Raw genomic sequence first — 19,239 nt, forward strand, 5'->3', positions numbered from 1 at the left:
CTCTTGCTGTCCTCTCTCTAGCTTCGCCCCACCCTCACTACCACCGGTACGGACCGCGCGCTTGGCCTCCTCGACTCCCACCCACCCCTGCTCCGTGAGTCCTTCCTGGTGCCGTTCCTCCACTCCCTGCCCCCCGGCGCACCCTCCACCTGCTCGAATAAATGGTCTTCACGCCTCAGAGGATACGGAGACGACATCCAGCGCGGGTAGACGGGCCGCTTCACCGGCGACATGGCAGAGCTCAGTGCCAGCTCTAAAAAATTGTCCCCAATTCCCATCAAGTAAAAATCACCATAGCCCCTTGCAATCATCCTTTCAATCTGGATTGGATTGAGGGATCCATGGCGGCCGGCAATTATCGGAGAGACGCGGCCACGCGACAGCAACGCTGGCCCTATCGCCCTTCTGCTCAATGATCGTGGGCACGCACCTGGTGCTCACGCGTGCATCCATGCCTGCAAGCTCGGAGAGGCTTGAGTGCAGGTGCACAGGTTGAATCGATGTCAATACAGGAGATGCACAAGATGTGCTCGATGAATTGATTTTGAGAGATGATGCTACTGGTTCTCCTCCCCATGTCCCTTGCAGTGTAAGTGTATTTATCGAATGATTGTAATTTACTGCACGCAATGACAAATATAGCAACAAGTGCCGATGAGGCTGATTATGTGCTACATGAAAATCCAGGTCGAGTGCCACCAGGTTCAAGCAAAGCTACTGGGTGTTCAGCTCTTTTCTTCCTCAAGATAATGGCAAAGAAGTTCTGATGATCCCCTGCCAATTCATTTGTTCAAGGTTGATTTCTGCTTCTGCATCTCGTCCATTTCACTTGTCTCTGCTAACAAGTTCAACTCGTATGCCCAAGTAGGAGACTTAGAGAGAAGCGATTGGTTTGGCTCTCACCTCCTTTGGTGCTCTCTCCTTGAAATGTGTTTGCTTTTAAGTTGGTGGAAGCAAAAGAAAATAAGATAGCAAAGAAAAACTCTGTATGGCACATGAAATCAATTTAAGTAATTATCTGTCCTGCTTAGCATCGTGAACTCGTGATAGTAAGAAATGCACTAATTATAATGGATTCTGTTTCCAAGATGAATCAGAGGGGTAGCTAAAACTATACGCATACTGAAGTTAGTCCAAGGATGCAAGTACATAGTTGTTCCATGGATAAATATGATCTATGTTTGGTATTTTCCATACATAAATAGATTGTTCTTTACCTCATTTCTAACTTAGATCACTAGAACTCCAGCACAATGTATTAAAAGCTTTTACTAATAGTTTAATACTGACGTCTGCATTGTGTGACAGTATCTGTTGCAACTTAATTGGCGGCGAAGGCTGGCGGTTCCGGCAGCTACCGCCGCCAATACAGGGGCGACAATTTTGAGACAACTATAGATGCAGAGTAGTAAAAGGTTTAATTTATGAAAACTTTGTAAATCAGATAACAGTGATTGGGTTCAGTTTTTGGCTATAAATCCTAATTTATTGCTGCATTTTCCTTTAGCTGATTCAGTATTATGATTCATTCCATTCTTTTTTTTTCATTCCAGCGTTTCTTCATGTGCAGACTGGATTAGGCTTCCAACTGGTGCACAGATGCAGTATACATCACGTTGCTTCTTCTATCAACAACAAAGACTGACTATTTTGTAATTGCACCTCTGCATCCTAAGGTGCTTGTTGATGCTGAGGTCCTCTGCAAACATATAATGGAAAGATCATCACCAGATACGGTCTATGCAATATCCACAGGTGGTTATCAATGGTTCCTCCTGCTGGTAATTTGTTGAAGCTAACTGGGAGAATGATTTTGTTGGTCATTGAGACAAATGTGACTGGATTAAGTTTATAGCTGTAAATGTAGAGCGCATCTGGCTACCTGCATGGGCCAAGATCACACTCCAAGATATGGTCGCATGAAAGTACTGGCAACATATCTGTTTGGTAGAATGGCACTATGAGCATTTCCTACCATATTTGTATGGTCCTAAAATCTCATAACCATACGCATCATTACGTTCTTGATTGCTTTGGTAAACTTCAATATCTCCAACTCTTGGGTATTCAGACACCTGCAGGTAAAATAGATGAAGAAGCTCTGACGTGCCAAAACAAATGGACCAGCAATGGCCCAACGCGGCAACGCCGCACATTCTTTCTAGTGCTATTCTACACCTAGGGTATACCCTAGGTGTAGAATAGCATTCTACACCCAGCACCCCCACCAACGCAACCCAACCCAACCCAACCAGCCAGCCGATCCACTCAGCCCCGTCACCCCGTCCCCATGCCAGACCCGTTCGGCCCAGGCCACCCCGTTCCAATTACCCCCTTGCCTCCTCGGCTCCTCCCCCACCACAACCCTTCCCGATCCAAATCAGCGCAGCAGCCGCGAGCGGCGATTGCGCGGCGGACCCGAGCGGGAGGGAGCGCGGCGGCCGAGGATGGGTACGGAGGTGGAGGTGGTAGCGAGTAGCATGGGTGGAGGTGTCGAGCGGGGCGCGGAGGCAGCGAGCGGCATGGTGCGGAGGAGGCTTATCGACGTCCTTGAGCAGCCGAGGTGCATCACCGGCGATGGAGTGCGGTGGGGCGAGTGGCGGTCGCGGTCCCACACACACCCTCCTGGGGCCTTGCACGTGGCCTGCAGCAGCATCAAGCGGCGTCTCAGAGGTTGCCAGATGCCCGCGCTCTCCCCATCCTCGCATTGGGCCCTTGCACAGTGGCCGCGTGGGGATGTGGCCTGAAAGCATCCCTCCCCTGCGCGCCTAGCGGCTCCCTCCCTGCACGATCCCGATGAGCAGTAGGTTGAAGAGGCATCCTGATCCTACGTGAGGTGCTCCGGTGAGCATAACACTGTGTTGTTTTTCTAATTTTTTTGCAACCCCCTAATCCGGAATTCATATCCATGTATGCTCAATTCGAATGGAGACATGTTGATCCCATTAAGCTGATCATTAAGCAATCAGTGGCACTGATAAATTCATAAAAACTGTGGAAGTAATGCTTAATATCTCTTTGTCTGCTATTACTGAATATTTAGACGCTCTAGGCTCAGTAATATTCCCAGCACCACTTTTTTTTGTTGGCAATTACTAAATGTTGATGCTCAAAATTTAGTTAGGCCAGTAGTATTAGTAATTTCGTTAGGTTTGGTGGTTAGTCCAGTATTTTTTTTATTTCCTGGGCATTGATGATCTGAACTGAGTAGGTAGTTCAGTAATGAACTACAATGAACTACTAGACTATCAAACTACATGAGTTTGAAATAGAGCTCAGTAACTAAAACTACTACGCTCAATCATCTCATGAATCATCTAGAGCCAGACACTTCAACATAGTTTGAATATGCTAATTACTGAATCATCTTGCAATATTTGACCGATATATGTGTTCTAGGTTTTCTTGGAGTACGTTGGAACTGGAGACACGTTGATCACATCGAGCTAGTCGTTAAGCAAGCAATGATGCTGACAACTTGGGGTGAGAATAGGGGGAGTAATGTTCTATATGAAAAATCGCATACCCATTTTTGTCGGAGATTACTGAATATTTCGATGCTCTAAACTGTGCTCCATGTTGCCTAGTTAGGCTAGTCATTTTTGTTAGGATCTAGTATTAGTAACTTTTTAGGTTTAGTAGATAGTCACTATTTTTTTCATTACCGACGCTTGATGATAAAGAACGAAACCCCAATTCTGTCGGATATGAGGTCATCCTACCGCCCTCGCTTACGGTATGTCTCCAGTAAGCCAGTAATACTTACATATCAGTAATCCCTCGATACCCCAGAATTACTTTGTGCCTTTTTTAGTAATTCTCTGTAACCCAGTAATACTATGTAGTAATTCAGTTACCCTTAGTAAAGTAGTAACCCAGTAATTCAATATCCTATTGTTCTTGCTCTATTTTTGACAATGATCTTTTCAGAGTTTTACTGGTGGCAGGCTTACGTGGGCATGGCATCACTTTCCAACTCTGCCACCTCATGCACATGACAGTGATAGTACTGAAGTTCGCAAGGGGGAGAGGGTTCCAAGTGAAGTGAAAGATGGTTCATGTGTTCTTTGAAGACTTTTTGTATTTTGGAGGCTGCATGAGATAGATAATCATAACTAATATGTGTACATATGTACAGTCTGCCGCCCAACTACATGTATATCCTTGGATTCAGTAATCCAGGGAACTAACTATTCAGTATTATGTACTTTTTTCAATAGTTTCTCATATTCTTGAATGAATGTTTTTTTCAGTAACACACCATGTACATGCATCGATTCAGTAACAAGGACATCCAGTTAATGTTATTTAGTATTTCCAGTTATCCATACCCACTATCCATGCCACCGCCAACTAAATGTATATGCTTGGATTTTCAGTAATCTAGAGAATCAATTATTCAGTATTATGCACTTCCAGTAATTTCTTATGTTTTTGGGGGAATCATTTTCTTGTAACAACCATTTACATGCTTGGTTTCAGTAATGCACAGTTTCAGTTATTCAGTAAGGCATATGCATATGTTCATCCAACAATACCTATGTATATGTAGATTTGGTAATACATCTAATAATTTTTGTACATTCATTTGGGTTCAGTAATGTGGTGTGGTGATACTTCAATTCAGTATTTTTTATGTATATGTAGATTCAGTTACTCAATACACGCAGGCCTAGTAATTCTTTTTACAATTTATCTAGCAAATCCATTGAATTTTTATGATCTAGTAACGCTTGTGCACATGTTTTGGATTCACTATTCCAGAATCATAGTAATAAATAATCAGTAATCCAGTATATATGTTGATCAACACTGCATAGGACGCGCATAATGTTGGGTTGGAGGACATGGCTCGCATATATGGTGTCAACTGGATTCATCATAGTTGGGTCTTCACCTTGTGCGCCCTCATACTGCCTCGTTATTCGCGGTGTAGGGACGTGCATGTAGTTATGCTGAAGCACAATGCGTGTAAAACTCCATTCCCTGCTATTCTAGCACAACTTTCTCCTTGTGTTCCCCCGCTCGCACATTCTTTCTTGTTAGAAAAACATGCAAGTTTGGCATACACTATGTAAAACTCATGCGTACCATTTTAGTGGCTCAAAGTTGACCTCACAAACTACTGAAAAATACTAAACTGCTGTAATGCTGAGCTACTGAACTACAGGTATATCACTGAATAAAGAACTATTTTTTTAGGAACTGCTGAACTACTGAATCAAACAACAAAATACTAGATGACCGAACAAAATGAGATTGAATAGAGCTCACAGCTCAGTAAAAAAAAACTACTAAAACTAAAAACTATTGAGCTCGTGAGTACTCCACAACATAGTTTGAATAGGCTAATTACTGAACCATAAAATGCCAGATACTGATCTCCAAGGCTAAGAACAAAAACTAAAAATCATGCCATAAATTACTAAACTCAATCGTAGCAAAATACACGGAGAGAAGTTATAACAGGAGGAGTAGTAGCTCATTGACTGAGATAAGAAGTCAAGTTCTTCAGTAATTTTTCGATTTTCAGTGCAAGGTTTCAGTAATTTTTTCATCCCCAATCTCGCTACGGTACATCTCCCGGCACCGGGGCACTCGCTGCCACTCGCCGCACCAGGCCCGTGCGGCCGCCTCCGCGTCGCAGCACCCCCGCAAGCAGCCTCCGCAGCCTGCCTGCACCTCGCGTGGGCTGGCGCCGGCCCGTCCGGCTGCCTCCCCTGTGCCGCAGCACCCCAGCAGCGGCACCACTGCCGCCTGCGCCGGCCTGTGCGGCCGCTCTCCCCTGCGTCGCAGCATCCCTGCAAGCGAGGCCGCCGCGGCTGCTCCCCACGCCACCACCGCTCCCTGCGAGGCCACGCCGCCGCTCCTTGCGAGGCTACACCGCTGGTCCCGTGCAGGCCGCCCATCCTCTCCCAGCGCGCCTCCTGCTCGCGCTCGCCTCTCGCCGCGCTCTGCGCGGCTCGCGGCTCGCGCTCGCTTCCAATTCCGCCCCCGACACCGATAGCGCCGCGGCACAGCCTTGGCCGCCCGCCGGTCCGCGCGCCGCCAATCCAGAGTGGTCTCCCACTCGCCGCTCGCGCACTCCGCACGCTCACAGATAAGCTGGACATGTGGGGATGGGTCGGGTCAAGGGGTGGCCACGGATTGGTTTGGGTTTGCTGGTTGGGTTGGCTAGGTGTAGAATAGTGCTGCTGTATATATATATAGAGAGAGAGAAAGAGAGAGAGATATATATGACATTCATTCATATGTTAATAAAAACGAACAGAGTATATATATTGTGACAACACGTCAACACGTGATGCACGGTGTCTTACTTTATGTCTCCTCGATCGCTCCGGCCCGCTATAAGCAAGACGGACGATCGAGACACCCCAGCTACCACCAGATCGATCGCTCAGTCCCAAGCAAGCTAGCTCATCCTCACAATGGCCCCCAGCTCCTCCGCAAAGCAGCTCGTCGCCGTCGTCGTGGTGGCTTTCCTGCTCGCCGGCGCGTCCGGCCGCCGGCAGACGGTCCACCAGCGGCATGCACGACGTGATGCGCGGGCCAGGGACGACGGCCATCCACCTCATCCACGGCGTCGGGCCGCCGCACGACGTTGAGCGGGGCGCCTACTTCGGCGACACGGTGGCGATCGACGGCGTGGTGATGGAGGAGCCCGACGCCGGCGCGCGGGCCGTCGGCCGGGCGCAGGGCACCTACATGCTGGCTTCCCAGCACGAGGAGGTGCTCGCCGTCGCCGTCACCGTGGCGCTCACCGCGGGGCCGTACAACGGCAGCACCTTCTCTGTGGCCGGCCGTGTTGGGGTCTACGACGACAAGGCGGAGGCCGTGGTGGTCGGCGGCACCGGCCGGCTCCGGTGCGCCGCCGGCTACCTGACGTGGAGGATGGTCGAGCTGGTGGTGTCGGAGGGGTAAGTGATGGTGGAGGCGTGGAGCTCGACGTGCACATGTCCGTGCCGCCGGTGGCAATTGGTGGTCATCTCTTCTGTTGCGTTCGATTAACTAATAATATATAGCACAATTAAATTAAATATGCTCGATCGTGGCAACTGGTCATGCATCTTTAATTTTGCGATCCGTCGAATAACACAGCACAGATTGCAATCTTGGCTGAATTATATTGCTGATCAATCTTGGCTCCTCCAAGCTATTAATTGGCTTGATGCATGTGTTCTCCACATCATATACATCCCTTGGCTTCGCCGGCCGGCGGTGGAGGGAACCGGAAGAAGAAGAGCAGGGAGTAGAGGTGGGTGATGACAGGTGGGGCCCACATGTAGGTGAGAGAGAAGCTAATCAGCAAGGATGATAATACAGGCAGTTCGCTCCTGACGAGTGTTACCGGCAGCCGGTTGGTCGGAGCAGAGATATGCACAGAACAGAGCATAGGGGGTCATCAAATTATCCATGCAATGCATCAATAATAACAGAGGAGATGAGATGAACAGAGCACAATGCAGAAAATAAGCAATGGGTGCGATCTTTGCTAGAACTAGAAGGTGACCGCACACCTGGCACCGCTGACCTGTCATTCATGTTTCGGCACCATGTTCTACAGACTAGAGTAATCCTTAGAACAGAGCACACCAAAACAGAGCATGGGGAATCATACAATCTAGTGATCTCATATTCTCGTCGCGCACCAAAACAGAGCAGGCATCTTAGTTGCAATGAAATGCTACATCTATTGCTCTGTATTAGAAAGAAGAAAAAGAGCGATCGACCATGCATTCCTGACCCCTCAAAAAAACCATGTATTCCGGCACCGATGCTCTGAAGTCTCACGCAAAATAACTACTTGACCTTTTTCGTCACATAAGCAACACTCGTGAAGAATAATAGGAACGAGCGGCAGGACAAATACAATGCAGAAAATAAGCAAAAGATTTTGGTTTTGAGAGCCTCAAGAGATCAAGCTGCTGCACTCAACACCAACAGACCCTACAATACAGGGTTTGCAGGCTCCTTGGGCCGGCATATTGCACTGCCTTCCCCACGCCCCGCATTATTGATGCCAGAGAGCAACATCAGTACTGCGAAAAAGGGAGTAAAATTGAGCCTCCAAGTGTGCAGAAGCCAGACATCGTAATAGTTGTTAACCAACCAAATCTAACCCACAGACGTGGCATTTCCATGGGAAACTGAGTAGATAACATCACTACATGCAGGTTCGAGTTGTTTGGTACTGTCCACGGGTGAGCCGTGAGCAATCTAATCTCTGCATTAGAATCTTTTATCCGGTTCGTTATTCATCATCTGAATCTGAGACAGAAAAAAAAAAGATTAGAAGAAGATGAAGAGGGGAAATTTAGGACTTAGGAGGGGGGACAACTAGAGCCCGTCTGCCAACAGGGCACGAAAAAACAAATGCAATTAATTTTAGAATAAAAATTTTGCTGTCTAGTAGGAGACAAATATACAAAACTATGATTAGAATAAGGTGGAAAAGGGGGTTATATTGAACAACAGGAGTCAGGCTGGCTTATATACCTTTTAGCACTGTCAGTCCAAGATCCATCATCCGAATCTGAGGAAATAAACCGGGAAAAATAAACGCAAATTAAGTTTAGAAGAAATGGAGAAGGGGAGTAGCAAGGAATAAAAACAGGAGCTAACCCACCTTCATCTTCAATTAAGATTGTAATAAAACAAAGCGGGAAAAAATGGCACAGGGTGGGAAAAAACTAACGCAAGGAATAAGGACAGGAGCTAGCGCACCTTCACAACCAATATACACATATACGTATATTATGGTGGGGATGACTGGGATGCATTTTAGCAGCACGCGTCAGCGCAGCCTTGGCTTGCTCTGCCTCCTCCTTGCTAGCGCCTTCACATTGGACAGTAGCGATGACCTCCTGCAGCGATGGCAGGTTCCCCAGGCCCAAGTCGCGACCACCATGGCTGCTGGCAATTCCTCTTGCCTCCCGCACATAAAACAACAACCACAGCTCAAGCACTCTGAGCCTTGGCATAGCTCCTTTTTGAAACACCACTGGCCATACAAATTCAAAGAAGTAACAGAATTCAAGGCACGGGAACGAACCAGGACTAACAATTAACCCCCCCTGAAGGATTCCCATGTTCTTATTGTCCACCATCAGCCATAGATGGAGGAGAGCTGGCAACCTCCCGAGGATGTCGAGATCCACCTGATGTAGCTCCCTCACGGCAATCCGTAGGCAGGTGAGAACCGGAACAAATGATGGATTCACCCAAGCCGGCAGTGTAGAAAACCAACAGATGCCTTGTGTATTCAACAAACGGAGATGTCGAGGAGCGACCCAGGCATCCAATCCACCGATGTTGCATAGACAACGATCAATGCTATCAGGATGTCGAGGAACTATTTGTAGTTCCTGAATCTTTTGTAACTTACGTAGGCACCCCAACAGCTTGTCGTTCCACTCGTCCAATTTAATCCACAGCCGCCTCAGTTCAGTTAGCTGGCCCAACTCCTCTATAATGTTTATGGTGGACCCATCAATGCATAACCATGACAACTGCTCAAGGCATGTTAGGTTTCCAATTCCATTTGGCACTCTTGTAGTCGCGTCAATGTCTAGGCACATCAAATTTCTTAGCTCGACAACACTTGAAGGCAAGATGGAAATAGGATTGCTCCTCACATCCAATGTTTGTAGAAACTGCAGGTTTCCTATTTCTTCCGGGAGCTGAGAAATATGCGTAGAATATAGTCTTAAGTACCTCAACTGGTATAAATTTCCAAGGTACTTAAGGCTATCAGTATGTGAAAGGTTGCAATGCTCCAAATCCAGTACACGTAAAAATCGGCAGCTGCTAGCAGCCGGCACTTGAGCAACGGCTGCTGGGAAGATAACAACTGACCTTGCACGTTGCAACAAGTTTCTTGTAGCTTGAGCTATTATGTCACTTTTCTTGCCATTTTGAAGGGACAACCTCCGAATCGTATTTGACGGAGATGTGCTATCCATATCACTCAGTACAGTAACAAAGTTTTCCTCACTTGACAAGGAACGGATAAGATCGAGCACCATATCATGTATGCGGCAACTATTTAACATGCCATATTGATTTTGTATCGGTTGGATCATACTTCTGTTTATGAGCTCATTGAAGTAAAACTCTCCTATTTCAAATGGACTCTTCCCCTGTTTTTCCCATTGGATAAAACCTTCAGCTATCCACATTCTTATCAAGCAGTCCTTGTCAATTTCAAAATCTTCAGGAAACATGCTTAAATATAACAAGCAAGTCCTTAGATGGCATGGCAGCTCATAATAGCTGAAAGACAATATCTTTCTCATATTCTCCACATCCATATTGTTTTCCATGCCAGTACCAACAGAATTGTACACCTCGTACCACTCCAGTTTATTTCTTACTTTGCAAGCTAGCAAGCTAGCCATTGTAATAATTGCTAAGGGCACACCAGCACATTTCTTTAGTATTCTGTCAGATACTTCCGCAAGTTCATCATCAGGACATTTTTCTATTTCTTCATTGTTGTCTTTGTTTTCGTTACCAAATATTCTTCTAAAAAATAGCTACCACGAGTACGAATAGCCTAATGTAATGGAAGACAATGACAAATCGAATGGGAAATAGATAAGGCTGATAAGGTTATTAAGGTTATTTCTCTATCTCATGTGAACTGTCCACGCTATTTTATTAACATTTCAGAGTTTACACATACCCTCAATAAAACAACTTTGTATACTACTTTTATCTACAAAATGTTAAAACAAATTAAAATTAAAAAAATTACACATAAAAAATATAGTTTGTACTAAAAACTTAAAAAGTACAACATTAGAATACAAAATAAAGAATGTAACTTTATATAATATCTAGCCGCGCAAATGCGCGGGTGGCCCACCTAGTTATCTTGATTATTTCTGAACCGAATATTGGACCTCCGTCGGATGGCTCTGGCTCTCTCCAGATGAGAGCCCTAGCGACCGTCCGTCATCGAGGAGCGGGGCTGGGAGGAATCATCGGCGCCAAGGGGCGGCTCCATGGCACGCCTCTGTCCCTCAAACAGGGCATGCGTCTGAGTTGCAATGAAATACTACATCATTAGAAAGAGAACGGCGACCATGCACACTGGCAGCTATGCTAGCTCTGACATCTCATCGGCACACATGACGGTCAAGGCCACAAGCTGCAAATAACCCAAAAAATACTTCTTGTTCCTCTTCGTCAAACATAGGTAGACTCCAGAAGATTAGTACAAACAAACGGCAGGCCAAATACAGCATAATAAAAGCTATGCAAATAATTGCACTTTCGAGAGCCTCATGGAAGTAGATCACTAGCACTCAACAGGAACACACCGTACAATAGGATACCCTTGCATGACATCTAGGCCCGACTCTGTCACCGGAATACCATTGCGTTTTGTTCTGTCCAAGGCTGCCGTTGCAGGCTCCTCCTGTGGACAACACATTGCGCTGCCTTTTCCGTGCACTACTGCATGATTGATGTCAGCGACAGGGAGCGACATTAAGGTACTGCAGAAAATGGAGTAAAATTTAGCCAGCCGGAAGATCTCTAGGTTCCAAAGCGTGCATAAGGCAGGCAATTTAATCTCTGCAGATGTGGGGAAGCAGAGGAACTTGTCATGTGCCAGCAACTTATCATTGGCGTTAACTCGAATCTTTTCTCCGATTCGTTATTCATCATCTCAACCTGAAACGGAAATAGAAATGAAATTAAGGTTTGAAGAAATAAAGCGGAGAAGATATGTTAGAATAACGGGAGAAAAAACAACCGGAGCTAGGGTGGCACAGGGCAGGAAAAACCAACGCAATTAAGTTTCGGAGAAATGGGAAATGAGAGAAGCAAGGAGTAAGTACAGGAGCTACCGCACCTTCATATTCAATACTTATATGAAGTCGGGGATTATTGGGATGCATTTCAGCTGCATGCGTCAGCGCAGCTTTGGCTTGCTTCGCCTCCAGCTACCAGCAGCTCGCTGTCGCCGTCACCGTCGCGCTCACCGCGGGGCCGTACAGCGGCAGCACCTTCTCCATGGCCGGCCGCGTCGGGGTCTACGACGACTAGGCGGAGGCCGTGGTGGTCGGCGGCACCAGCCGGCTACCTGACGTGGAGGATGGTCGAGCTGGTGGTGTCCGAGGAGTACGTGATGGTGGAGCTTGACGTGCACATGTCCGTGCCGCCGGTGAGCGCCGCCGGAGGCAATTGGTGGTCATCTCTTCTGTTGCGGTCGAGTAATTAATATATAGCACAATTAAATTAAGAAAAATTCAATTTACTATTCCTCTCAACTATAGCCAAAGTCTAGATAACCCCCTAAATTTTAATTTGGTTCAATTTACCCCCTAAACTATGTCATTTAGTTTATTTTACCCCAAAACATAATTTATTTTTTATGTTTCTCCTTACACAAGTTGAATTTTAATTTCAAATTTTGCAGGGTAGTAGTGGACATCATAATGCATATTTAGAAATTTTTTTATAATTTTCCCCCATTAGTTTTCATATAATTTTGAACTACAATGACTAATTTATTATTAAATATCCTAACCTGTCAAAATAATGGTGAAAAATTATGATTTATTTTTTTAACATGTGTTATGGTGTGTACTATCATATTGTTAAATTTCAACTTAAAACTCCACTATACATGGAGAAATGAAAAAGACAAATTACAGTAGGGGGTAATTTGAACCAAATGGTATAGTTTGAGGGGTTAAATGAACCAAACAATAGTTTAGGGGGTTTTTCAGACTTCAACTATAGTTGAGAGGAGTAATTTAGACTTTTTCCATTAAATTAAATATGCTCGATCGTGGCAACTGGTCATGCATCTTTAATTTTGCGATCGGTCGAATAACACAGCACATATTGCAATCTTGGCTGAATTATATTGTTGGTCAATCTTGGCTCCTCCAAGCTATTAATTGGCTTGATGCATGTGTTCACATCATATCCATCCCTTGGCTTTGCCGGCCGGCGGTGGAGGGAACCGGAAGAAGAAGAGCAGGGAGTAGATTTGGGTGATGACAGGTGGGGCCCACATGTAAGCGAGAGAGAAGCTAATCAGCAAGGATGATAATACAGGCAGTTCGCTCCTGACGAGTGTTGCCGGCAGCCGGTTGGTCGGAGCAGAGATATGCACACGGAAAGAGAGCATAGGGGGTCATCAAATTATCCATGCAATGCATCAATAATAACAGATGAGATGAGATGAACAGAGCACAATGCAGAAAATAAGCAATGGGCGATCTTTGCTAGAACTAGAAGGTGACCGCACACCTGGCACCGCTGACCTGACATTCATGTTTCGGCACCATGTTCTGCAGTCTAGAGAAATCCTCAGAACAGAGCACGAGACAGAGCATGGGAACCACTACTATCTAGTGATCTCATATTCTCGTCGCGCACCAAAACAGAGCAGAGCAGGCGGCTTAGTTGCACTTAGTTGCAATGAAATGCTACATCAGTTGCCCTGTATTAGAAAGAAACAGAGCGATCGACCATGCATTCCTGACCCCTCAAAAAAACCATGCATTCCGGCACCGATGCTCTGAAGTCTCATGCAAAATAACTCCAGAGAGCAACATCAGTACTGCAAAAAAGGGAGTAAAATTGAGCCGTCTAGGAAGGCCTCCAGGTTCCAAGTGTGCAGAAGCCAGACATCGTAATAGTTGTTAACCAACCAAATCTAACCACAGACGTGGCATTTCCACGGGAAACTGAGTAGATAACATCACTAAATACAGGTTCGAGTTGTTTGGTACTGTCCATGGGTGAGCAATCTAATCTCTGCAAATGTGGCGAAGCTCCACCGGCAACTTATCATTTGCATTAACTCAAATCTTTTATCCGGTTCGTTATTCATCATCTGAACCTGAGACAGAAATCGAAAAAAATAAGATTAGAAGAATATGAAGAGGTGAGCAATCTAACAAACGCAATTAATTTTAGAATAAAAATTTTGCTGTCTAGTATGAGACAAATATACAAAACTAAGATTAGAAGGTGGAAAAGGGGGTTATATTGAACAACAGGAGTCAGGCTGGGCTTATATACCTATTAGCACTGTCAGTCCAAGATCCATCATCCGAATCTGAGGAAATAAACAGGGAAAAATAAATGCAAATTAAGTTTAGAAGAAATGTAGAAGGGGAGTAGCAAGGAATAACAACAGCAGCTAACTCACCTTCATCTTCAATTAAGATTGTAATAAAACAAAGCGGGAAAAAATGGCACAGGGTGGGAAAAAACTAACGCAAGGAATAAGGACAGGAGCTAGCGCACCTTCACAATCAATATACACGTATACGTATATAATGGTAGGGATGATTGGGATGCATTTTAGCTGCATGCGTCAGCGCAGCCTTGGCTTGCCTGGCCTCCTCCTCGCTAGCGCCTTCACATGGGAGCTCAGCTCTGACGTCCTGCAGCGATGGCAGGTTCCCCAGGCCCAAGTCGAGACCACCATCGCTGCTGCCAATTCCTCTTGCCTCCCGCACATAAAACAACGACCAGAGGCGAAGCTGTGTGAGCCTTGGCATAGCTCCTTTTTGAAACACCACTGGCCATACAAATTCCAAGAAGCAACAAGATTCAAGGCACGGGAACGAACCAGGACTAACAATTAACCCCTGAAGGATTCCCAGGTTCTTATTGTCCACCCTCAGCCATAGACAGCGGAGAGCTGGCAAGCTCCCGAGGATGTCGAGATCCACCTGATGTAGCTCCCTCACGGAAATCTCTAGGCAGGTGAGAACCGGAACAAACGATGGATTCACCCAATCCGGCAGTGTAGAAAACCAACAGATGCCTTGTGTAGTCAACAAACGGAGATGTCGAGGAGCGACCCAGGCACCGATGTTGAATGGCGAACGGAGATGGACTGCTATACGTAGTTCCTGGATCTTTTGTAACTTGTGTAGGCACCCCAACAGCTTGTCGTTCCACTCGTCCAATAATGTTAATTGAATACGCAGCTGCCTCAGTTCAGTTAGCTGGCCCAACTCCTCTATAATGTTTATGGTGGAGTCATCAATACGTAACCATGATAGCTGTTCAAGGCATGTTAGGTTTCCAATTCCATTTGGCACCCTTGTAGTCTCGTCAATGTCTAGGCACATCAAATTTCTTAGCTCGACAACACTTGAAGGCAAGATGGAAATAGGATTGCTCCTCACATCCAATGTTTGTAGAAACTGCAGGTTTCCTATTTCTTCCGGGAGCTGAGAAATATGCGTAGAATATAGTCTTAAGTACCTCAACTGGTATAAATTTCCAAGGTACTTAAGGCTATCAGTATGTGAAAGGTTGCAATGCTCCAAATCCAGTACACGTAAAAATCGGCAGCTGCCAGCAGCCGGCACTTGAGCAACGGCAGCTGGGAAGATAACAACTGACCTTGCATGTTGCAACAAGTTTCTAGTAGCTTGAGCCATCACGTGACTTTTCTTGCCATTTTGAAGGGACAACCTCCGAATCATATTTGATGGAGATGTGCTATGCATATCACTCAGTACAGTAACAAAGTTTTCTTCACTTGACAAGGAACGGATAAGATCAAGCACCATATCATGTATGCGACAACTATGTAGCATGATAGTTCCTGAGTTATGTAGCATGCTAGTTCCTGAGTTATGTATCGGTTGGATCATACTTCTATTTATGAGCTCGTTGAAGTAACTCTCTCCGAGTTCAAATAGACTCTTCCCATGTTTTTCGCATTGGATAAAACCTTCAGCTATCCACATTCTTATCAAACGGTCCTTGTCAATTTCAAAATCTTCTGGAAACATGCTTAAATATAATAAGCAAGTCCTTAGATGGTATGGCAGCTCATAATAGCTAAATGACAAAATCTTTCTCATATTCTTCACATTTTGATTGTTTTCAAGACCAGCACCAAGCGAATTGTACACCTCATACCAATCCATTTTATTTCTTGCTTTACATGCTAGCATACTAGCCATCGTAATAACTGCTAATGGTACACCAGCACATTTCTTTAGTATTCTGTCAGATACTTCAGCTAGCTCCTCATCTGGACATTTTTCTGTTTCTTCATTGTTGTCTTTGTTTACATTACCAAATATTCTTCTAAAAAATAGTTTCCGTGAGTTGTATGGAGAAAGGGGTTTCAGCTTGTAAGCACCACCGGCTTGTTCAGCAACATCAGAAATACGGGTTGTTGCAATAATAGTGTATCCAACATCATTATCAGGCAAAGCACATCTAATCATATTCCAAACTGAGATATCCCATATATCATCAACAACAACAAAATACCTACACATATCACAAGTTATTAGAAAAAAACTTTTGGTTTTAGGATGGAAAAAATTTCTAATATTGTTCATATACCAGCTTTATGCAAATTAAGCTAACTGGACAACTATGATAATAATTAAACTAAAATAGCTAGGGAGCAGCTGGATTAGCAAGTCCATGTACTAAATAAGTCCACTCGGAATGTTTGCCAAAACAAGCCAAGCCTTTGTTTCCATTAGACCATTACCAAATGTTCTTCTATACATTAGGAATACGAATAGTTGTAATAATAGTGTATCCAACATTATTATCAGGCAAAGCACATATAATAATTTTCTGAGATATCTCATAAATCATTATTATCAGGCAAAACACATCTTATATTCAGTGGTAGGTGCCATTCCCGTGGACAGTGAGGCGCCTATGATGACTTCGTCAATCTCAAGGATTTGCCATCTCAGTCTTCGAAGATGCTTATAGGAGTAGAGTTTGCGTACGTGTGTTCATATGGATGAATGTGTGTTGTGAGTGCCTGAATTGTACTGTATAATCTTTAAAAAAATCATCAACAACAAATTAACTACACATACCACACGTTATCTTCTTCTTAATGAAATGACACGCAGCTCTTCTGCGTTGTCAGAGAAAACAACACCACGTTATTAGGATAGAAAAGAGTTCTAATATTGTTCATATTGCAGCTGTATGCAAATTAAGTTAACTGGAACACTACTAATGATTGAATGGTTAGACTAAAATATATACGGAGCAGCTGGTTTAGCAAGTTCGTGGACAACTAAAATAAGTCCACTCAGAATGTTTGCCAAAACAAAAATTAAGTCCAGTCAAGAAACTATTTGCATGTAATACGATCTTACTATTACTAATTGGAGGCTCTTTTGGCTGTAAGTCTTATTTTTATATTAATTCTAATTAGCCCGTGCGGAAGCATGGGTTGATAGGCTTGTGTGATAAATCTTAAGTGGTTGTGTTTTGCAATTTATTAGGGGCCATGCATGACCATTTAATGAACCATATCTAGCCTTGTATTTCATATGTATAATTGACGGAAGGAGTATCGTGAACAGAGGGTGCAAATTATCAGTGGCTAAAAAAACTTTATATGTAGAAATTGATGAAAGGAGTGCTTTCGTACCTTTTATCTTGAAGGAATTCTCTGAGTAATTCTATGAGCCGCCTCTCATCCAATGTTTCTACATTCATTGTCTTGTCAAGATCATATAACAACTCCTTATATAGTTTCTTCAGGTCAGGTGTCTGAGATACAGAAACAAAACCTGAGCAATCAAATCGTGCTCTGATCTTTTTGTACACCACATCAGCAAGAGTAGTCTTCCCCAGGCCTCCAAACCCAACAATGGAAACTATCTTGCCATGCTGCTTGGACACTTCCGTATTGCCTTCCATTAGAATCCGGATTACCTCCTCTCTCGCCTCATCGATGCCAACGAGCTCTTTAACCTCATACTGAGCAAATAATAACCGAGGATCGATGGCCACAGGCTTAGCAACATCAGTGTCATTGACTTTGTACCGATCACGTCGCATGGCTACCTCTTCGACATGGCTCTTGATTTCTCTGATCTCCTTAGCAATCTTACGGCGGATCATGGGCTGCCTGAACCATTTGAGGGTCCGGTCAATGGCTTCCTTGAAGCCATGCTGTTCAGCCGGCTTCCTTCCCCCCTTGCACCGCACCATATACGTGTCAATAGTGTCCTCTATGTCGTAGGACATCTCCCTCACTTTCCTTGCCCAGATCTTGTCCTGGTCATCAAGCTTGTCTGCTGGCGTCTTGGAGATTTTCTTGAGGGCACCTTGCATGCTCTCGAGCTCAGCCTGGAGGAAGATAATCCCCCCCTTCACCTCCTTTTGCAGACCGTACTCGCCAGCAAGCAGCTCAGCAAGCTTGGGGATGAGGCTCGGCAGTGCCCCCATGACGATCTCCATGAATCACTGAGCGCTGCTTGTTCCGAATGGAGATCTGGATCAGTCAGCTCGCTCGAGGTTTCTGCCTTGCAGCTGCCTTGGACAGGATGGAGAGCCCGGTGGTGGGGTGAAGGTGAAGGCAAGAATAAATAGACGGGAGAGCTAGTAGAAGATGTCACTGTGTAACCTCATCTGCTTGTGCAGAGAGACACCAGACACACATGTTATTATGGCCAACGCGCTGTCCCTTTCGAGTGGAGGGTCATTGACAAATCATAGCAGTTTCTTTGTTTGGCAGTAGCTGACAGTCTAAATGCTGTGTATGAATTTGGCTGTCGATATTTATCCGAATGTTCAAGGCCGGAACTATTTTCTTAATCTCGAAAAATGAGAGGGGGGGGGGGGGGCGGTAGAAGGGTGGATCATCGTCCAGGACCACGCGCTCACTCCAGTCGAGAGGTCAAGGTCTTCGGTCTGGCCCATCGTCCTCCATTCATTTGATTGCTTGCTCAGCTCTTGTCACAGCTCGCTGGTCACTGCTGCCGTGGGGGAGGACGGAGGGTCCTATGGTACGCATGGGAGGCAAATAATGAACGAGAGAGAGACACGAGGCCATTGGATTCCCGCACGGCCTGTCCTACACCTAAGGCCAATTGCTACCAGATGAATTCAGCGTCTGGTAGCTGCTTGTCGAGGACGGCCACACCCACGCGCCCTGTCGGGTGCCCGCCGGAGGTCAAGGTCTTCGCTGGGTACCCATGGGCCATGGATCTGACGAGGCAACATGCACGCGTAAGTAATAATAGATGAGAGAAGGATAGAAGAGCGTTTAAATCTTTGTACCCCGGTTGGTGCAGTTCTCATCACATTTGAAAGATATGAAGAGGGAGTAGCTGGTGGAGTAACAAAATACTCGTGTTTTTTTTCTGGTTTCAGCATTGCAATGGGGCAACAAGTGTCCGATTTGCCAACTCTGTTTTGCCAACAAGGGAGCAATGGAGAACGGGAGAAGAAAGGGATAGCAGAGGATGG

At 45.2% G+C, this 19,239-nt stretch overlaps 3 protein-coding genes across 5 annotated transcripts; 1 reads left to right on the forward strand and 2 right to left on the reverse strand.

Moving 5' to 3' along the window:
- The first annotated feature begins 6,394 nt into the window (after positions 1 to 6,394).
- Positions 6,395 to 7,150, forward strand: LOC120645005 (pterocarpan synthase 1-like). The gene has a single exon (XM_039921748.1). It carries the CDS (start codon positions 6,532 to 6,534, stop codon positions 6,922 to 6,924), a length of 393 nt encoding a protein of 130 aa, XP_039777682.1. The 5' UTR covers positions 6,395 to 6,531; the 3' UTR covers positions 6,925 to 7,150.
- Positions 7,151 to 7,825: 675 nt separating this feature from the next.
- LOC120644994 (disease resistance protein PIK6-NP-like) lies at positions 7,826 to 18,524 on the reverse strand. 3 transcript variants are annotated; one of them, XM_039921738.1, is made up of 5 exons: positions 17,414 to 18,524; positions 15,391 to 16,275; positions 13,781 to 13,867; positions 8,114 to 8,225; positions 7,826 to 8,042 (listed from the first exon to the last, which is right to left on the reverse strand). In XM_039921738.1, exons 1-3 carry the CDS (start codon positions 18,226 to 18,228, stop codon positions 13,858 to 13,860), a joined length of 1,710 nt encoding a protein of 569 aa, XP_039777672.1. In that variant the 5' UTR covers positions 18,229 to 18,524; the 3' UTR covers positions 7,826 to 8,042; positions 8,114 to 8,225; positions 13,781 to 13,857. The 3 variants fall into 3 exon arrangements, with proteins under 3 accessions (XP_039777672.1, XP_039777671.1, XP_039777673.1); XM_039921737.1 differs by lacking the exon at positions 7,826 to 8,042 and having other exon boundaries at positions 8,076 to 8,225; XM_039921739.1 differs by lacking the exons at positions 7,826 to 8,042; positions 8,114 to 8,225 and adding an exon at positions 13,439 to 13,585 and having other exon boundaries at positions 13,738 to 13,867.
- Positions 8,076 to 10,538, reverse strand: LOC120644998 (disease resistance protein RGA5-like). The gene is made up of 3 exons (XM_039921742.1): positions 8,728 to 10,538; positions 8,500 to 8,536; positions 8,076 to 8,271 (listed from the first exon to the last, which is right to left on the reverse strand). Exon 1 carries the CDS (start codon positions 10,398 to 10,400, stop codon positions 8,730 to 8,732), a length of 1,671 nt encoding a protein of 556 aa, XP_039777676.1. The 5' UTR covers positions 10,401 to 10,538; the 3' UTR covers positions 8,076 to 8,271; positions 8,500 to 8,536; positions 8,728 to 8,729.
- Positions 18,525 to 19,239: the final 715 nt, after the last annotated feature.

The sequence above is a fragment of the Panicum virgatum genome, chromosome 8K, assembly GCF_016808335.1.
Source record: "Panicum virgatum strain AP13 chromosome 8K, P.virgatum_v5, whole genome shotgun sequence".
NCBI classification, from domain to species: domain Eukaryota; kingdom Viridiplantae; phylum Streptophyta; class Magnoliopsida; order Poales; family Poaceae; genus Panicum; species Panicum virgatum.

Bases quoted from the DNA above. Each gene is read 5' to 3' on its own strand.
- LOC120644994 (XM_039921738.1), bottom strand. From the start codon at position 18,228: ATGGAGATCGTCATGGGGGCACTGCCGAGCCTCATCCCCAAGCTTGCT. The intron at 16,276-17,413 runs GTACGAAAGCAC...TGATATGTGTAG, and splicing joins GAATTCCTTCAAGATAAAAG to GTATTTTGTTGTTGTTGATG.
- LOC120645005 (XM_039921748.1), top strand. From the start codon at position 6,532: ATGCACGACGTGATGCGCGGGCCAGGGACGACGGCCATCCACCTCATC.
- LOC120644998 (XM_039921742.1), bottom strand. From the start codon at position 10,400: ATGGCTAGCTTGCTAGCTTGCAAAGTAAGAAATAAACTGGAGTGGTAC.